Raw genomic sequence first — 16,917 nt, 5'->3', positions numbered from 1 at the left:
GCGTGGAGTAATCGAATTTTCTGCCGGTGGGAGGATGAGTGATACAATACCATCTACAGCTATGCATTACCATCTACGTACCCATAATCATACCTGAGCATAGATGCAAGTGTCACAGTCATGACGGAAGGTACAGGAGTGTGTCAGCATCAGGGTGCCCAGTGGCTTGAGCCCAACCCTCAGCCAGCAGCACTGCTGTCTTCGTGGGGTCCTGCCACACTTTGGATGCGAGTGGTATCCAAACACCTGAGGCTGCAGTTTCCCATGTGTACAGCCACCATGTCCTGGGACACAGCACAGCCATCATCACCTCCACATCTGGGACAGGTCACTCCAGCATCCCCACAGCCAATGTGTGCCAGCTGATGGATGCCCTGCAGGAGACAGCATTCTGGGTGCTCCGAGGGCAATTTTTCTTTCAGTAGGCAGAAGCTGGGGTGCAGTTTCATACCGACCTTAGGAAGCAGAGCCATCAGTGTCCAAACCTGGCTTTCCAGCAACCAGCCTGGACACAGGCAGCCACTCTCCAGCTACCATGAATTCCCTAATTTAAGAAACAGGAAAGGTGTAAATCAGAATACCAGTTGAAGGGATTTAGTGTTTGCAACATACGCCATTAACATGACGTTAGCTTTCACAACTAATTTTCAGCAGATTATTACTATTCCTAACAGAAATGGCCAGGGAGATGAGAGTTCTCAACATTTTTGCCTGCTTTTCCTTATTCTGCCTTATCCTCCCAAACAATCCGCACTGGAATTCATAAATAAAGACATATGCACATTTGGAGAGTGTTCACATCAATTATCCCACTTTTTTTTTTTGGAGCTGGGAAGAAAGTATATTGCCTAAACGCTAATGTCTATGGATCTTTAATATTAATGTGATGCTCAAGAGATAATTACTTCTCATGAACTGGAATAAGTCTGGCCAAAAAGGTTGAACACATCCAAAATTCAGCTGATTTCAGCGCAGCTAATTCTGGTTGAGGTTTTTTTCTCCCCCCCTGGACACACTGCCAGATGTAATAGAAATAAGCCCCATTGAAACTGGCTGAGGATACGTATCATATTCTGATTGGTAACAGATTTGCAGATTATTGGAGAGGGGAGGAGAATTTACTAAAAAACAAAAGTCAGTTAAAATACCATTATGGTTCAGGCATAACCCCCCGTGAAATAAGAGTCTTTCCCAGGGAGGATCCTCAGATGGAAACATACCTCCTGCCCTGGCACAGGATCCCAGAAAGAAGCGAGAGGAAACCGTCTACTGTAACCCTGCCCATGGCTGAATGCAAGAAAACTCTGGCGCCAATGGGACTTCTGGAAAAAGAAGAAAAGATTAGGTTTGGATTGAACTAAAACCTAGGATCGTCAGACCTGTGGCAGTGTGCTTTGTGGGTAATCTATAGGGAACGGCAAGGTTCAAAGCCAGAGTGAATAAAAGCTGCCTCTGTCACTTTACAGAGGGAGAAGCATCTCGGTCTTTTGCATCAAGGCATGGGAAGGGGATAGCCCTTGCGTGCCTGCCCTGCAAAGCAACATTGAGCCCAGCTGCCATGAGCACGGTGAGTTAATTTCTGCAGCATGGAAAACAGTGCCTCACTGTGCGACTGCTTTCCAGAAAGCTGCCCAAAGCAGGGTTGGGAAGTGAGGAAAGGAGCTCCTGGGCGGCCCAGCTCTGCCCTGGCTCCTCCATCCTGCTGCGGATGAATCATGTATGGAGCCGGAAAGGAAATAAATGCAAACACATGGTAGTCAAAATGGCTTTCATAGTAAGGAAAACATCGGGCTGGAGCTGCTATAGGTGTGCAGCACAGCGTCGGTCCCGTGTGGGATGGGCATCTCTCAGTGCGCAGCTTTGCGCAGCCGTCTGCCCTGGCACGGGGAGTTATGAACATTTCCTGACTTGCTAAAGCTGTTTGACAAGGTCAGGCTAAATACCTCATTTCTTCATAGCTGAGTTTAAAATGTTTAATTTACATGGTCCTGTTTGACATGAGAAAGGCTGGAAGAGGGAAAAAGAGGCAGTAGAGCAAAGGAAAAAGACAGCAACCCTGGATACAACAGGAGTGAAGGTAGGTAAGAGGAAAAATCTAGCTGGAAAGAATATGGCTGTCTACTTCTAGCATTAAATGCACATATACACTTAAACATATAGGTTACAAATTCAAATCTGGAAACATCATATACTTAACCCATGCCACTTTTATTTCACTTCCTCGTATGAGGACTGTTTAACGTTTTCTAATTGCACTTCCATACCCTCAGCTTTCCATAGCACCTCCCTGCAAAGGAAGGTGGTAGCTGTGAGGTTAACTGTGGTGTAACAGAACCCTGCTGCATGACCCCCATTTCCTTTGCTTTGGAAGAAGGCTTTCAGCCAGGCGTGGTCTTGCTTCTCCTCAAGAAGTACCCCTGCAGCTGCTTTTGCTGAGCTTTCTGCTCTGATGGAAAGCACCCATAGAACATGCCCATAATACTTATTTTGGCGGTCTGACAGCATCTTCCCCATGAACTAAAGGGGAAATACAACTATATTTTCAAGAAAAGCTCTCAAAATTTGATGGAACAATGGGCAAAACAAAATTTACTCTCCTGGCAGACCTTCTGTACTCCCCCTCTGAAACAATGTGACCTTTTACAAACTGTGCCGGTACTGCAGCTTCCTAAAAAGTCATAATGGTTTTTCTCTAAGCATGGTTAACATAATGATTTTCACCACACTCTTCCATCAGTGCAGCCTGGAGCTTGCTATGTGTTCTTGGGCCTTGCTCCTTTTACTATCTGGGCAGACCTTTCCATAACAAAAGAAGATGCCCCATTTTAATAACACAATGTGTCTTTCCAAAGTCAAATTAAATACTCATGATTAAGGATACTCACAGAGCAGGGCCATGACTTTTTAAATGGCTGAGTGATAAAATATTTCAACCATTAATATTAGCACTTCAAAACTGAGAGGAATTCAGTAGTTATTCCCACAAATACTTTTCATATGTATAGCATGGATCTCAGGTTCTTATTTTGTGATGAACATACTCATACATCTCAAGTGTAAAGGTGTAAGAGAACAGCCAGCCACGGTGTGTTTTGTTAGCATTGAGGCAAGATGCTCTGCTCAGCTTTTGCATAACAATTCAGCCATGATTTTAAGTATTCAATTCTACTTGTATGACTTCTTAAAATTCCCTGCAATATAATTATACTGATGGGAATGCAGAAAGATAATTGCTTTTAGAGAAAAGTTTCTCTTTTGTTTCACATTCATCTGGCTTCCATAAATAGAACAGGAGACCTTGAACAGCAGCAATATGCATCCATGTGTCTCTAGCTATTTATTTACAAAGCTAGACGTTGACAAATGTAATTTGTTCAATAAAATTAAAAAGGATGCACAATAATTCATTTAGACAAAAAGGCTTGAAAAGGAACGTCACTGGGAGCGTGCCTCATCACTGGAAGTGATCAGCTGATTCTTGAAGAACTGGCAGGTGCTCTCCTTTTGGAAAGCAGCAGTGAGGTAGCACTTAGGAGAGGAGAAAAGTGAACTAAGAATCAGAGCAATTCTTTATTCAGGCAATAATTATACAAATTAGATCCATGAAAGCCAGAGAATGACTATGCCTTGAACCCTGTCTGTGTGCATAGAACAATGGAGAAATTAATAATTAAATCTATTACATATGCTCATAACTCAGCACAAAAGATACTTCACCAGCTCAAACAATTCTGCATTTTCATTTGAATAAAGCTTTCACACATTTTTTTCTCATTATATATGTATTATATTTTAAATTTAACAGCTTATTTTGTTGCCTTTATGTCTTGAATTAATAAGGCCACACTTTAATGCACTAATGTTGAATAGCATTAGCATGCTTTACAGTCATTACTTGGAGGGAGGAGGAAAATCCCTAGTTTCCCAGTGGTGAAATCAATTTGCCCATAACTTCCTGTCTCTCATAACCTCTGCTAGCATAGCTTGAAACTTTGTGCTGCTTTTCTTACCAAAAGACTTGTTCATACGTTCTGGCTGCGGACAGGAAAGGATCTGAAGGTAATGCTGTTCTGTTAAGTTTGCACGAACAGTTCAAGAACAGACTGAAATCTTTTCAGCCAGTTAAAGCAATTAGCAGCCAGATACACTGACCTGATGCTATTTCCCTTGCAAGAAACAATTTAGCCTCAGAAACACAGACAGCTCAGTGAGTTCTGACCCAAAATCATTTTTCTTTGGCTGGGTGGGGGGATGCAGGCACCTGTGGGGCTGGTGGGGGTGTGGAGGAGGGCAGGGGCTGGACAATCAGCCAACTTCATCCCTTCCCAGCTGGGGAGAAGGACCGGCTGCAGCATCCGAACGCTGAGGGTGGAGGGAAGAGTAGACAGGGGAGAAAAAACACTGAAAGACTTCAGATGTAAAAATTACTGAGAGTTCCTCCCAAGTCCTGCTTCCTAGATGGAGGCTGATTCCAGGCCCTCGCAGCCTGCAGCCCACGCAGGCCCTCCGAAAGCTGCCAAGTCAAATAACGCTAATTGCATTACAGATTGCGAGCAGAATTCGCTGTTCTTTTCAACTAAACTGAAGACTTTCCATTTCCATTTTGTTTGGGGAATTCAAGTGGTGTGCATATTCCTGCTGCCGGCCAGGATATGGGGTTAGAAAAGGGGTGGCAATTTCTCACTCAGAGACCAAAAGAAGATCTGCAAACTTGAGAAACCAGAGAGGGTAACGGAAGGAGCACGCTACAGACTGACAGCTGTGGCAACAGCTGCCTTGGTGGAGGCTCGCTGCCCCTCACGCGTGTTGGGTAGTACAGCCTGATGGGGGTGGCTGGACCCCAGCCCAGCATGGCGAGCAGGGATGCTTCTGCAGCTCGCCCACGGCAGGTGCCTGCAAAGCTTCGGCTCCCTGACATGGGGCACCCACATCTGTGCTCCCTGCCTCCCCACGGGAGGCACTGGTGGGGACAGCCTGCACGGGTCACTGAGCCACCACACAGCCCTCACCCACCCCCCAAAAATAGGAAGCCGGGGAGCAGTGCTGAGGCTGCTGCCCGGGCACTGGTGGGGGAAACACCCCACCTCAGGGGGCACAGCCGTGGCTAGCGCTGCTTCCTGTAACGGCACGCAGAGGAGTGATTTTCAGCTGTTGTCAGCATCATGGCACAAAATCCACTCCCATTCCCCAATACCTCTTGGAGAAAATGCTAAAAGGTTTAAAAACTTCAGTAGGAAAGCCAGATGCCCACATTTAACTTAGAAACTTTACATCATCCTATTATTTCCTCCGTAATCTATAACACAGGAACACACGTGTATGTGCCGTCTCTTTTTGCTTAGTTGCACATGTCACATTCAAAATCCTTAACAGTACCCAGTTTTGAAGTACTTTGCAATTATTAGGATGGCTCCTGTTATCTGGCAGCTCCAAGGAGAAATGAACTCCGATTTTTGGAGTGAACAGAAATTCTGACAAGCCCTCCCATCCTTCATTCGATATGGGAAGGCTCTAGTCCTCTTGAAAAGCTCTTCAGGACTGCTAACCTCACTCCATCAGCTGCAATGTAATATACATTTCGCACTGCAGCATCCCTTTCATCGGCGTTTCAGCTGAATGGAGATGTTATACTGTCACGCTTATTTAAGCAGAAGGGTTATCACTGTTCCTTCATACAATACTGTATAGCTCAAAGGTGCAATAAGAATCCAAGAACTATGCCAAAAAGGTTTGGGAACATAAACAACGTCAATTTGCTCCTTTAAGTATCATCATGACAAATTTACCGGGCGGCTGGTGAGATAAAATGCAGCACTTTAAATATCTAAACTAATCAATAGAGAGAACCGAGCGTGCAATCCATTTTCTGAGAAGGGCAACCTTTTAAGGTTAATTCTTCATTCATATAAATACAATGCAAGGGTCATTATTTAACTTAAAGCAGCCCTTCATTATGGTATAATAATTAGGCTCAGTTTAGCAGTAAAATTAGCCACCAAAGAAGCCACCTTGCTTCAAATAAGGGCTAAGCCCGGGAAAGAAAAACCAACGGCCCTATTGATCCCGGAGGGAGCTCCCGCCCCCCCCGCTGCGCGCACCGCGCACCCCCGTGGCCGCGGCGGGGCGGCGGGCGGGGCGGGGGCGGCCGCGCCGCGCCGCTCCTCGGGCACCATCTAGTGACGGCGGGCGGCTCCGCAGCGGCGGCCCCCAGGCCCCGGCCCCGCTAACCCGCGGCGGTTCCGCCCCCGCCGTTGCCGTACCGGAGCCCCGAAAGGAAACGAAGCGGTTACGGTCAGGGCGCCCGCTCCCTTACCGCGTCGGTGGGCGCTCGGTAGCCAGCGGCGGGCAGGGGCAGGGGCGCGGGGCGGGCGCGGTGTTCGCCCCGCCGAGCTCGCCCGGCCCCGCCGCTCCTCCGCCAGCTGCTCGGGGGCCGATGCAGGCTGAACTCCGCGGCTCAGGGCTTATCTTTCGCCAGGCTCAGCTCTGAGCGCCATCAGATCAAAGATCGGGCCTTTGGCAACGGCGAGAGTGATCTCCGCGATTACCGGTCATGTCACTGTCCCTGGACAATTGCCGCCTCCTAACAAGGGGAGGGGGGCGGGCGAGCAGCCTGCACACCACCCCCGGCGCAGGCGGCACCCCGGGTGCCCCCCCCCCGCCCCCGCCGGAGGTCCTGGCGCTGCCCCTGCCCTTGGCCAGCCGCGGGGGACCCGGCAAAGCGCGGGTGGGAGCGGGCCCGGTCCCCCTGGGCCGCCACGCTCCCGCGGCTCTCCGGCAGCACTTAGTTGTTGGCCAGATCACTCGTATGTTAGTGCCAACAAAAAAAATTTCCTGTGTGCCCTTGGGGATGCCGCTGGATCTTGCCGTGCCTCCATTTTCCTCTATAAAACAGAGCTAAGTACTTCTTTTTTTAAAACTATGTAACAGCACTGTAAAAATCCAGTCGTTATCCAGTGCTGTTTCCATTATCCTCATCTTTGAATATCCCTCCTTTTCTAACACATTACCTGTCCCCTGATGGGCCCAACCGCTACTCAATCCCTGTTCGCATATTGCGCAGAGAAAAAAACCCCCAAATTTCTGTGATTAAACAAACAAAGAAGCTTTTCACAAATCTTTCCCTGGAACGTTCTCCACTGTGTCCTAAATGGCACTGGGGAGCACTGGCATCACTGTTTGCCGAGGTACAGCACCCAGATGGGGACAAATACAAGCCATCTGCCAAGCCCTGGGACAGACGGAGCCCCCCCCAGCCGCTGGCCTGCCACACCGTCGGTATTCATGCACATTCAGCTTCACAAGGAAAAGGATTAGCAGCATGCCTGGTCAAAGCAGAGGAGATGATAGCAGGAGTTTAAAACGGCTTTCCCATGGCCACGCAGGAAATCTGCAGCAAGATGAAGGGTATGACCAGAGACTTGTGACTGTGGCTCACACTGGGAGCAGCAAGGGGCCACCCCTCCAGCAGTGCCGGAAAGACACACGCACACGCTTCCGAGATAGGCATACGGAGCGAGCCTAATGCCTTTCCCCGGCATAACCTATCAGCAATGTGGTTGCAACTGGCCTAAAAGGTGAATTAAGTGAACTCCCTCTTAGCATTTGCATTGGATTTCTTTGCTTTTGACTTTCTCATAAGCAGAGCATTACTTAAATCTAGTGAACTCAACTTTAAAAAGAAAATAAATTCTTGTATCTATTTATTAGGGGACACACGGACACACACACACTAAACAGGTCTTTTGCCTTCCATGAGAGTTGCCTGCAACACGCAGCCATGGAGAGTCTGTCCCTGTGTGTGCTGAGCACTGGCAGCGGCCAGCAGCAGTTCCGGGCAGAAACTGATTCCACTAGTTTCCGAAGGTAAGTGCATTAGGACAGATCTCTGCCTGAGGAGACCAAGACGTCACAGCAAACACAGGAGACACATGACATCTTCGACAGGGAGGCCAAAGGAGGTGGCAGAGCCATGGGGCACTGCTAGGCTGGCAGGGAGAGGATTGCTTGGGTGGGGGCAATAGCAGCCTGCTCCTGGTGAGCACCACAGATATATCTATGTCTGTGCCCCAGACATAAAAATGGAAAAAGCTTCTTTTGAAAGGGTGGGGTGGGTGTTAAAGAGATGTAGAAATGCCTGGGTTCAAACAAAGTTTTATAGGAAGGTGGGAGTGCACTCAGCCTGTAAAACAGCCGAACGGTAGTGGCGGGCCACCACGTGATATGCTGCCTGGGCAAAGGGATCTCATGGTAGTGTATAATCAGGATATGCTGCAAGTTTTATGAGAGGGATACCACTGTCAACAGCTGATTGAATAGCTTTTCACGTAAGCAGCAAGTGATGGACCTTGCCAGGGATCAGCAAGGGGAAAGAGAGACAGCTGTTTACCTTGACATGTTTCTTCCACACAAGCCAAACTTAATTGCACACGTCAAAAGGAAAAGGCAACGCATGGCTTTTGTCCGCTCCCGATAAGGATCAGATAGGGCTCTTCCTGTCTTCTCCAGCAGCCCTTCCTCCAGCATAGCATGCAGAGGAGGAAGAAAATACAGCTTTGAAGGTCAAGTAATGGCCTAATTAAAGCAGAATTCCAACTCCAACGCTTGTGGCCCTGCCCTCTTAAAGCACAGTGCTGGGTCAGGCTGTCAGTTGTGCACTGGTGCTGTTAGCACACCCCTAGTAATATGCTCTTTGGCTTCACGTGGGTCAATTGACATGCAGGTTTCTAAATAATTGCAGCAAGCACTGAGACACGTGTTAATCTTAAAGCAGTTACTGCCCTGCGAAGGGCACCTACCCACAGCCCCTCTGGAGATGGGCAGAGCTGTCAGAGGCTGAGAACAAGTCTCCCCTTCAAAAAACAAACCGCAGTGTGGGTGCTCAGAGACAGGGAGGACAGTACAATGGCCTTTGCAGCAATGGTTGGGCAGAGGTTAAATGTGTTGCTGGCCCAGCACCCCAAAAAGTGTGCACTGGTCCTGCAGGCAATGAAAGCTCTGGGGGAATTGCTCTCTAAAGTAGATGTGATGCTACAGCCCTCAGCTTACACAGGCACATTTTTATGGCCCAACAGTCTTTAGAGTGTAGGGGAAGGTAATATTCCTTTTGAGAGCATTACAGCATGGCAAGGGCACAGGTGCTCTTGGACATGTTTTTAGTTAACCATAGGCCCGAATGTATAGAAAAAAATTAAAGTGTTCTTTTTTTGGCATGATCTCTGTCCAATATCCGTGTGCTTTCGTTTTGTATGACTAGTCCTTGCTGGGGCAGGGGAATATGCTTGCTTTCTTTTTCAAAATGAAGCAAAAAACCTGTCCTTACCCTGTTAAACATTAGTAAAGTCTGGGCTGTTGGTCTGGGAACACAAGTGGGTCAGTTCTATATAATACAATGTTATTTGTGCCTCCCCAGTTCTCCCCTGCAACTGATCACTTCACCACAGGGCTATCTGAAGCATTCGCGAGACAGGACTCTGAAATGCCACTGTCCTCAATGGCTACAGATGTCTAAAAGAATCAGATCGCCTTTCCCGATCTTTTTCTCCTTAATTTTTAAAGCGGTTAATATAGTGGACAAATGAAGAAGGTAATCATGTCATTCCTTTTCTCCAATCACACAAAACCTCAGAAGCAAGAATTGGACTTAGGAGGACAAAAGCAGGTGGAATTGCTGCACTCTAATCCCGTCACACTGCCAGCACAGACAGCTGTTCCTGTTCTGACCCTTTTCCAAATGAGTCAAAAGAGTTAGTTTAAACTTTCAGAAAGTTGCTCTGTGCTGCTTTATTTCCCATCCAGGGGCTAGAATTGATTTTGGAGTCTCAAAGAACAATATCTTGCACCCTGATATGGCTTCAGCCAACAACAGCAAGTTTGAGGGATTCATAACTCATGGCCAGTACTGCAAACACAGCGATCTCCAGACCCTCACACCTGTTCTTTGACCCTTCCTAGTGTCTGAAACATGACAGGCAAGTAGAAAAACTAAATTCCATATTAAGACATAAAGAATTTTTTTTATTAAAATACTAGAGGATAGCATGCATTAATTAGGAGCATTAGTCATGCCAAGGCAGAAAGTTATATGGGAAGATTAGCGAAGAGACATAGGAGGAGCTCTTGCAGGGGCTCAGGAGGTCTCAGCTGAATTTCTGGCTCCTCCACAACATTCTTTCGTAGCTGTAAGCAATTCACCTATACCAACATCTCTGCTGTATTTGCAGGCACCGCACTCCTGGCTTAGGAGTGCAATGAAAACCCCAGTCTTGCTGTTATCTCAGTGCAAATCAATATTAAAGCACCTCAGCAGGCAGACCCACCAAGGCAAGGCCTTGTTCCTAAAAACTGTTCCTGTTTGCTGTACCCAACAGCTGGCAGCAATGTTCTCGCTGCCAGCAGAAATGGGAATGCAGCTGGGCCGTTCCCTCCCCTGCATGGGGCATCCCTGTGGAAGCACCAGCGGGCCCATGCTGCAGCTGGGGAAGGGGTGAGCCTGCATGGAGGCAGCAGGAAGGATCAGGAGATGCAGTTTCTCAGGACAGACAAACCCCACCTGTGTTTCAGTGCCTTACATTTGATACAGAATAACGGTACCAGATTTTCTAATGAAAACACTGCAAAGGGTAAGAGGACTGTATTCAATACTATCTGGTAATAATCAGATATTATGGCAGCCACATGCCAATACTGCTTACCAACACAGGCTTCCTTTTGATCTGCAGCACTATTGGTTTATGTGCCAATAAAAATATTTATGTGCAATAATACTAACGCAGCTCTTACACCAAGTTATCTACAAAGAACAAGCACCTATAGTGCTCCCAAGTAGGAAAAGAAAGCTCTTACCTGATGGAAAGACTTTTCTCTGTTGGATAGATGATGACGACAGAAGCCAGCAAAATGCAGGAATTCTCCTCCTCCATCTATGCTAGTCTACTTGCTTTACATGTGCAGGGTAAAACATCTGTCTCTGATGAGTAACTGTGGGGAAGTTACTTAAACTTCTCAGTTACGCTGTATGTCATCTGACAGACTGGAAAGTTATCGTTCCTAGAACCAGACACCAATATTCCACAACTAACCTTCCTCCTGCCATTCAAGGCAACCAGACAAGTGTTCAGCCAGCAGCCATTTTTGCCTATCACCTGCATATTCTTCACAGGAATCTGAAACATGAACAAATGTTGCTAATAAATCTTATTATTTGATGCATTTATAGACAGCTGGTGTATTGGCAGTTGGAGCCTAGAAACCAATCCACAGAACACTAAGAAACACTCCTAATGTGAAGGGACATTCGGAGAGTGGAATCCCTTCAGTTTTTGAAGTTATGTGGGTGGGGTTTTGCCCCAGCCTTGGGCAGGTGGGGAATTTGGGTTTGCTTTTCATTTATATTGCTTAAACATTGTTTCTCAAAAATCTTCTAAGATTTCTTTTGCTGGCACTTTTTTTTTTTTTTAGCGGCAGCATCACATGAAAAACAGCTATTTATTCCTTGAGGGTTCCCCCTGCCCCCACCTGATTTGGGAAGAACAGTAGTATGGGGTTTTTTTTTGATTTATATGGAAAGAGGAAACCACCCTGGGCAAAAAGTCTACAGTCAGCAGAAGCAGCGCTTTGTCTTCAAAGACTTAGACACAAGACTCTCAAATGATTAATGTTCCTAACTCACATTTTTCTTGCAGATGTGATTACGGAAAAGAATATGAAGACGAAACAATTTTTAAAAAAATTGTTAGAAATGTATTTTCATAACAAGGAACAACAGAAAACAATTTTCTGGGTGGCTTTAAAAGAATAAAGTCAACAATTACAAACTCAGGTGCCAAACTGTTGATGGATGTGAATACTTTGGCACCAAAACTAGATATTCTGCTTTCCTAGAAAGTTACTGATACTTGCTTAACCTGAAAAACACAACCCATAGACAATTTATTAAACAACTACATATTAACATAAATAGCTAAATTCAGACTCCCCATTTGAAAAAAACGACCAATACTGTTATCACAACACTTAGTTTGCATTGCTTTTAGCTATGGAATATCACAGACTCCTAGAAATTTGAGAATATCCTGTATGGCTGCGATACGCAGATCTCCATTTCCTTCTGCAGTATCTTTGGAACTAGACAGTAAGACTTGTGCTTATCAATCATTATTTGAATTTGGATAACAAAATGAGATTGGCATGGGGGAGAGTCTACAATGCAGCTATAGAGAAAAGCACATTCTTCTGGATTTTGAACACATATTTTTCGTGATATGAGAAACATGAGAAAAAGAATGAGTTGAAGTCAACGCACATAAGCAGAACATAAAATGCCAAAATAAATTTGAACAATTCTCTCAAAGTCTGTGATAAACCATGACATCAGGGCTTCTCCCTCCTCTCAGTCACAAGGTACATGACTGTCTTGGAAAACACTGTTGTTAAAGGAGCAATAACCTTTAATACTAGGATCTTCCACTGCAGAAACCTCTTTTAAATTTGCTTCCTAGGTACTCGAACCTCGACTGAAGGCCAAACTGGACTGCTCAGCAGATGCTGAGAGGCCATTTCAGATACACAAAGAAGCTGGGCTCTGAAAGCGCATTCAAGTGTCTGCCTGAGCATGCTTTGCTCCCTCTGACTACTGACAAGGTTTTCAAACTTGGCTCCAAAGTTGCCTTTGAATCTTTTTGGCTTTGTAATTCACCCTCCATTTATCTCAGTATGATCAAGTGATGAGAACTATGACAATTTATGTGTAGACACACATGTGCACATATATATGTGAGAGGACATTCCTGGATGGGTGAGTTGGGGAAGAGGGGGTATGGAACCAAAGTTACACATGAGCTGGCTGCAGAGCTTTAGTTAATAAAACCTGCTGATTGCAGCCTGATTCTCATCTTGTCAGGTACTTGTCCTGCACAAAGATTTAAAAACAAAAAACTCACACAAGTTAAATAACCTTGCTAGATGAAGTGACTTGTCAGATACATTGGATAAACGTATCCAAGCTGTTGTACACAGAGTCACTAGCGTGCACAAACTAATTCAGCACAATACGCAAGCACTACCACTGACATGCAGGACAGGGACCTCTATTGCCACCAGGATCTCAAAGGTGATCCTGAGTAAACACCAAGTTTGATAAACTCCATATTGGAGCGTGATCTCATGGCCTACAACAATACCTGCAAGATAAGACTTGCCCTTTGGAAGGCTTGTGAAGGAATGAAACCTATTACACTATCTCACAGAGCCAGCTGAGAAAAGGGAGAGGCTGAACAGATGTCATACACTCTCACACATTTTTCCATACACTTGGGGAAAAAAAAAGAGAAGGGCACTGACAAAGAACGTTTGCTGGGGCGATGGGGGCACCAGTGTTTTCCTGTTTTGCTCTGTTTTTAAGGGAAGAATTCCCCGTTTGTCTCAAGTAAAAAAAAACCAACCCAAACCAAACCCTTGGTTGAAAAGTTTTGTGGAAAAGCAATATTTATGGCAATTTTTGCTAAAAGTAAACCTCAGTTTTCCAACCATCTCTCTGAAGTAGCCTTTAGTATTAACAGATGTCTGGCTGGAATCTGCCTGAGCCAGTGAACTCATTCTGAATGGACACCAAAAAAAGCACACATTTTTTGTTCCACATAATCTAAGCGTAAGATGCTTTCTCCCACTCTTCATGGATTTGATTTCTATCATGCAATTTCTGACTATTTTATCTTCAAGAAGCAAGGACCTCAAATGCAGAGTAGATGAGCCTCCTCATATTTTTCCAGATCTATAGCTTAGCTGTAAGTAGTACTGGAGCAAAGTGCTGGAAGTAGATATTTGGTCTGGGGTTATAAATAGGAGACATTTCATTTGTCGGTGTACAGGCCTTGCTTACAACAGCACTGGCCTTGACAGCTGCAAATTTGAATTCATTAAGTCAGTCAAGGGAAGGCACAGAAGATCCAAAGCAGATAGGCCAAAGATAGCCATCAGCGGATGTTAACTTAAGGAATTATTGCAGTCTCATACAGTGTTTTTTATTTCTGCTTGCCCTCTCCTCTGCATTCTTTACATACTGTCTTCACAGATGCATAAATACCCTTTCTTACCATATCGACGGCTTTACCCACCATTTGTCTGTATATTCACTCATTACACACTGCACCGAGGCAGTCTTGACAAAGCCAGCTTGTAACTGCACAAGTCTCTAACAGTTAAGCATTCCTTTTCCCCTTGCCAATTCTCCAAGTCACGCAACATTTTAAAAGTTATTAAATTCTAAATAAAGGAGACTAAGGATGCCAAATTCTATTCTGTGCTAAAAATGGCAATCAATATTTGTCAAGACAATAATGTCTTTAGGGCCAGAAGACCATTATTTTCTACTCTTTTTTTTCTTCTTCTTTTTTTGGTAAAGAGACAGTTCATAATATTTTCCAGTAACTGCTGCAGCAAACCCAGAGTTCTGGTTGAGTTAGAGCATTTAAATTATCATACCAAATTAGGTATGTTTCTCCTTCAAAATAGAACAGAGTTTTTCCTTATTAATACTGAATTTATGTTTGAAATACAATGCTTTTTTAGTTCAAAAACACAAATGAGTTCATATCAGTAACAGAATGAAACAACACATGTATGTATGCAGCATGGCAGTGAACCATTTCTTAAAGCATCAGAGGAATGCAATACCTGTATACTTGAACTATAACCACAATACCCATGAGTCACCATTTTAATCTATTTTGTTCTGAGATATATTTTTTTTTTCAATAGGAAGACAGGTAGTTGTTCTTCGTGCAATTATTGTGACAGCCATATTTATTATGAGAAGTTAATGTTTGCGTGCAGCAAATCTGAGAGTGGATTCAGGATCAGCCTTGTAAACATGCAGAAAATGGGCAGAGAATGTTTATCACAGTATTTTCCATTTTTATGAGGATGCAGTTGGTTATTATGACAAGGTGAAAGGTCTCAAAGCTTTCATTTTTAGGCCACAGGTGTTCTTTGTAGAGTTTTTTTTTAATAAAGAGTATTATTAGTCCTTTAAATTAGCTCTTATTGAAAGTTACCACATCTGCGTTATGTGGTAATGAAGCCAGGGGGAGGTCATAGCAGGGGACTTGTGCTTGAAGAAAACATCTGGACATTGCTTTGACATTCACTAGCAACTTCTTGTATTTTATTAAGAAGTAAGGAAATTATACTGAAATCAAATGAAGGATTCAAACAATAAATAAAATGAAAATACAGGACCTGAAAAATAAGTAGCTTTGAAAAAAAACACCCTTTCCCTTCTTTCACTCTTCTCCCATGAATTCTAACTGATGAGATTAATCACACGTGCACATGGCAGCATTAGTTAAAAAAATTGTTCAACCGGTATTTAACACATCTGTAATATTACAGTTCTTCTGTCTTTCGCAGGAGAAGCTACTGTCATTTTAAATAAAGCATTTTATTTAAATTGTATTTAATAAATATTGTTCATTAACAATATCTATTAAATTTTGTATTGTAACTGGTTTTGGCTGTCATTTTGTTACTACATCATTTCAGAACGAGGTACAGTGACCTTAGGAAGTCCTGTACCTTTGTATAGGAAATTTTTTCCTCTACTTTCCCCTGGCTGATACAAGCAGAGAGACTGTTTCCTGCGCACAACTACACCTATTGCTTCCACTGATGAAAGTAAGGACAAGTGTACTTCCAATGAAAGGGGGATTTAAAAGGCATCAAAATCCTCAAGTGGAAGTTGCTGAGTAACTGCATGATGGTTCTTAACCATCAAGGCTGATAAATATTTAGTTAAGAAACTTGGCTGGGTCAGATGACTATCCAGCTCCATAGTGCCTGCAGGCAGGCAGGTTTACAGGGCAATGCTTAAGGTGCACGTCAGGAATACCCATGCCCACTGTAATTTTCTTGTTTTAAGTGCTTGCATAAAATGTAAATGACATTCCTATTCTACTCCAGTTCTTATACCACACTCACCACTGCAGTAACTAAGCATCTCCCAGTACCGCAGTAATCACTCCAGTCATTTGTTCCCTCAGGCAGGAAAGCACGTATGTATCAATGAACTGTTTTAATGCCAGTTTTCTATTCTTACAAATCTCAGTTTTAATATTCAGAACTTTTCATTGACACTTTCAGCACAGTGTATACCCTCTGCAAATTTATTACATTTCTGGTCAGAAAGCCCAATGCAAATTCTAAAGGCCTATAAATATATTTGGTTATAGCTATATGAAATTATTACAGACGAGCTACGCTCCAGCTCACCCCTCCCCTCCAAAATCACAATAGCTGCAAATGAAGTTCACAATACTGCATAACAGTATCCTCTAGGGAAAAAAAAATAAACTAATGTGAATGTGACATGCAAATATTAAGACAGGACACCAAACTTCTTTTCTTTCCCCTTCCCATTGGGTGTTTTATTTTATAGCATTTGCATTAGGTAATCAACTGAAACACTTCAACAACAGAAAGCTGGCAGCATAATAAGGAAAAATGGAGATTATTTCTCAAACAGCTGTGACAAAATGGTTTCAAGTTGGAATAGTATTGCACAAACGAATCAGTTTATGGAGGGTGAGTGGGAGCGAGCATCTTCAACATGGATTGTGAAGAAAAAAGGCACTATTTAGCTCTGTGTGTATTTAAAACAAAAAAAAAAGTCATGAAGCACAATCCATGTTTTTCAAAATTACATTCAGTACTGCTTTAGAAATGCTCACAAACCTGTCTCTTTTTACAGAAGCTACAGAAAGCTGCTGATGTAAATATCAGACAGTACAAGTGTATGAACATTTATAATTATGTTCCAGAAAAGTCTCAGGAAGAGGGCTCTTTCTATAAATACTGCTGCAAAGGTTACATAGTTGCATAGGCTTACAGTAAAGGAAGCTTCCATCCAACTAAGCAGCCTTACAG

At 44.1% G+C, this 16,917-nt stretch overlaps 1 protein-coding gene across 2 annotated transcripts in view; it reads right to left on the bottom strand.

Annotated features, from left to right (window-relative positions):
• LOC308071359 (uncharacterized protein) overlaps positions 1–16,269 on the bottom strand; it is an 88,016-nt gene extending 71,747 nt beyond the window's left edge. For both annotated transcript variants that reach the window (XM_080406673.1, XM_080406674.1), the window contains exon 1: positions 94–16,269. In XM_080406673.1, the coding sequence (XP_080262799.1) occupies positions 94–122 (29 nt within the window). In that variant the 5' untranslated portion in view covers positions 123–16,269. The remainder of the gene's footprint in view (positions 1–93) is intronic.
• Between the last annotated feature and the right edge of the window lie 648 nt (positions 16,270–16,917).

This window comes from Falco punctatus (genome assembly GCF_963210335.1).
Source record: "Falco punctatus genome assembly, chromosome: 11".
Lineage (NCBI taxonomy): Eukaryota > Metazoa > Chordata > Aves > Falconiformes > Falconidae > Falco > Falco punctatus.
Note: the sequence above shows the minus strand (reverse complement) of the source record. Positions and strands in the feature narration are given on the sequence as shown.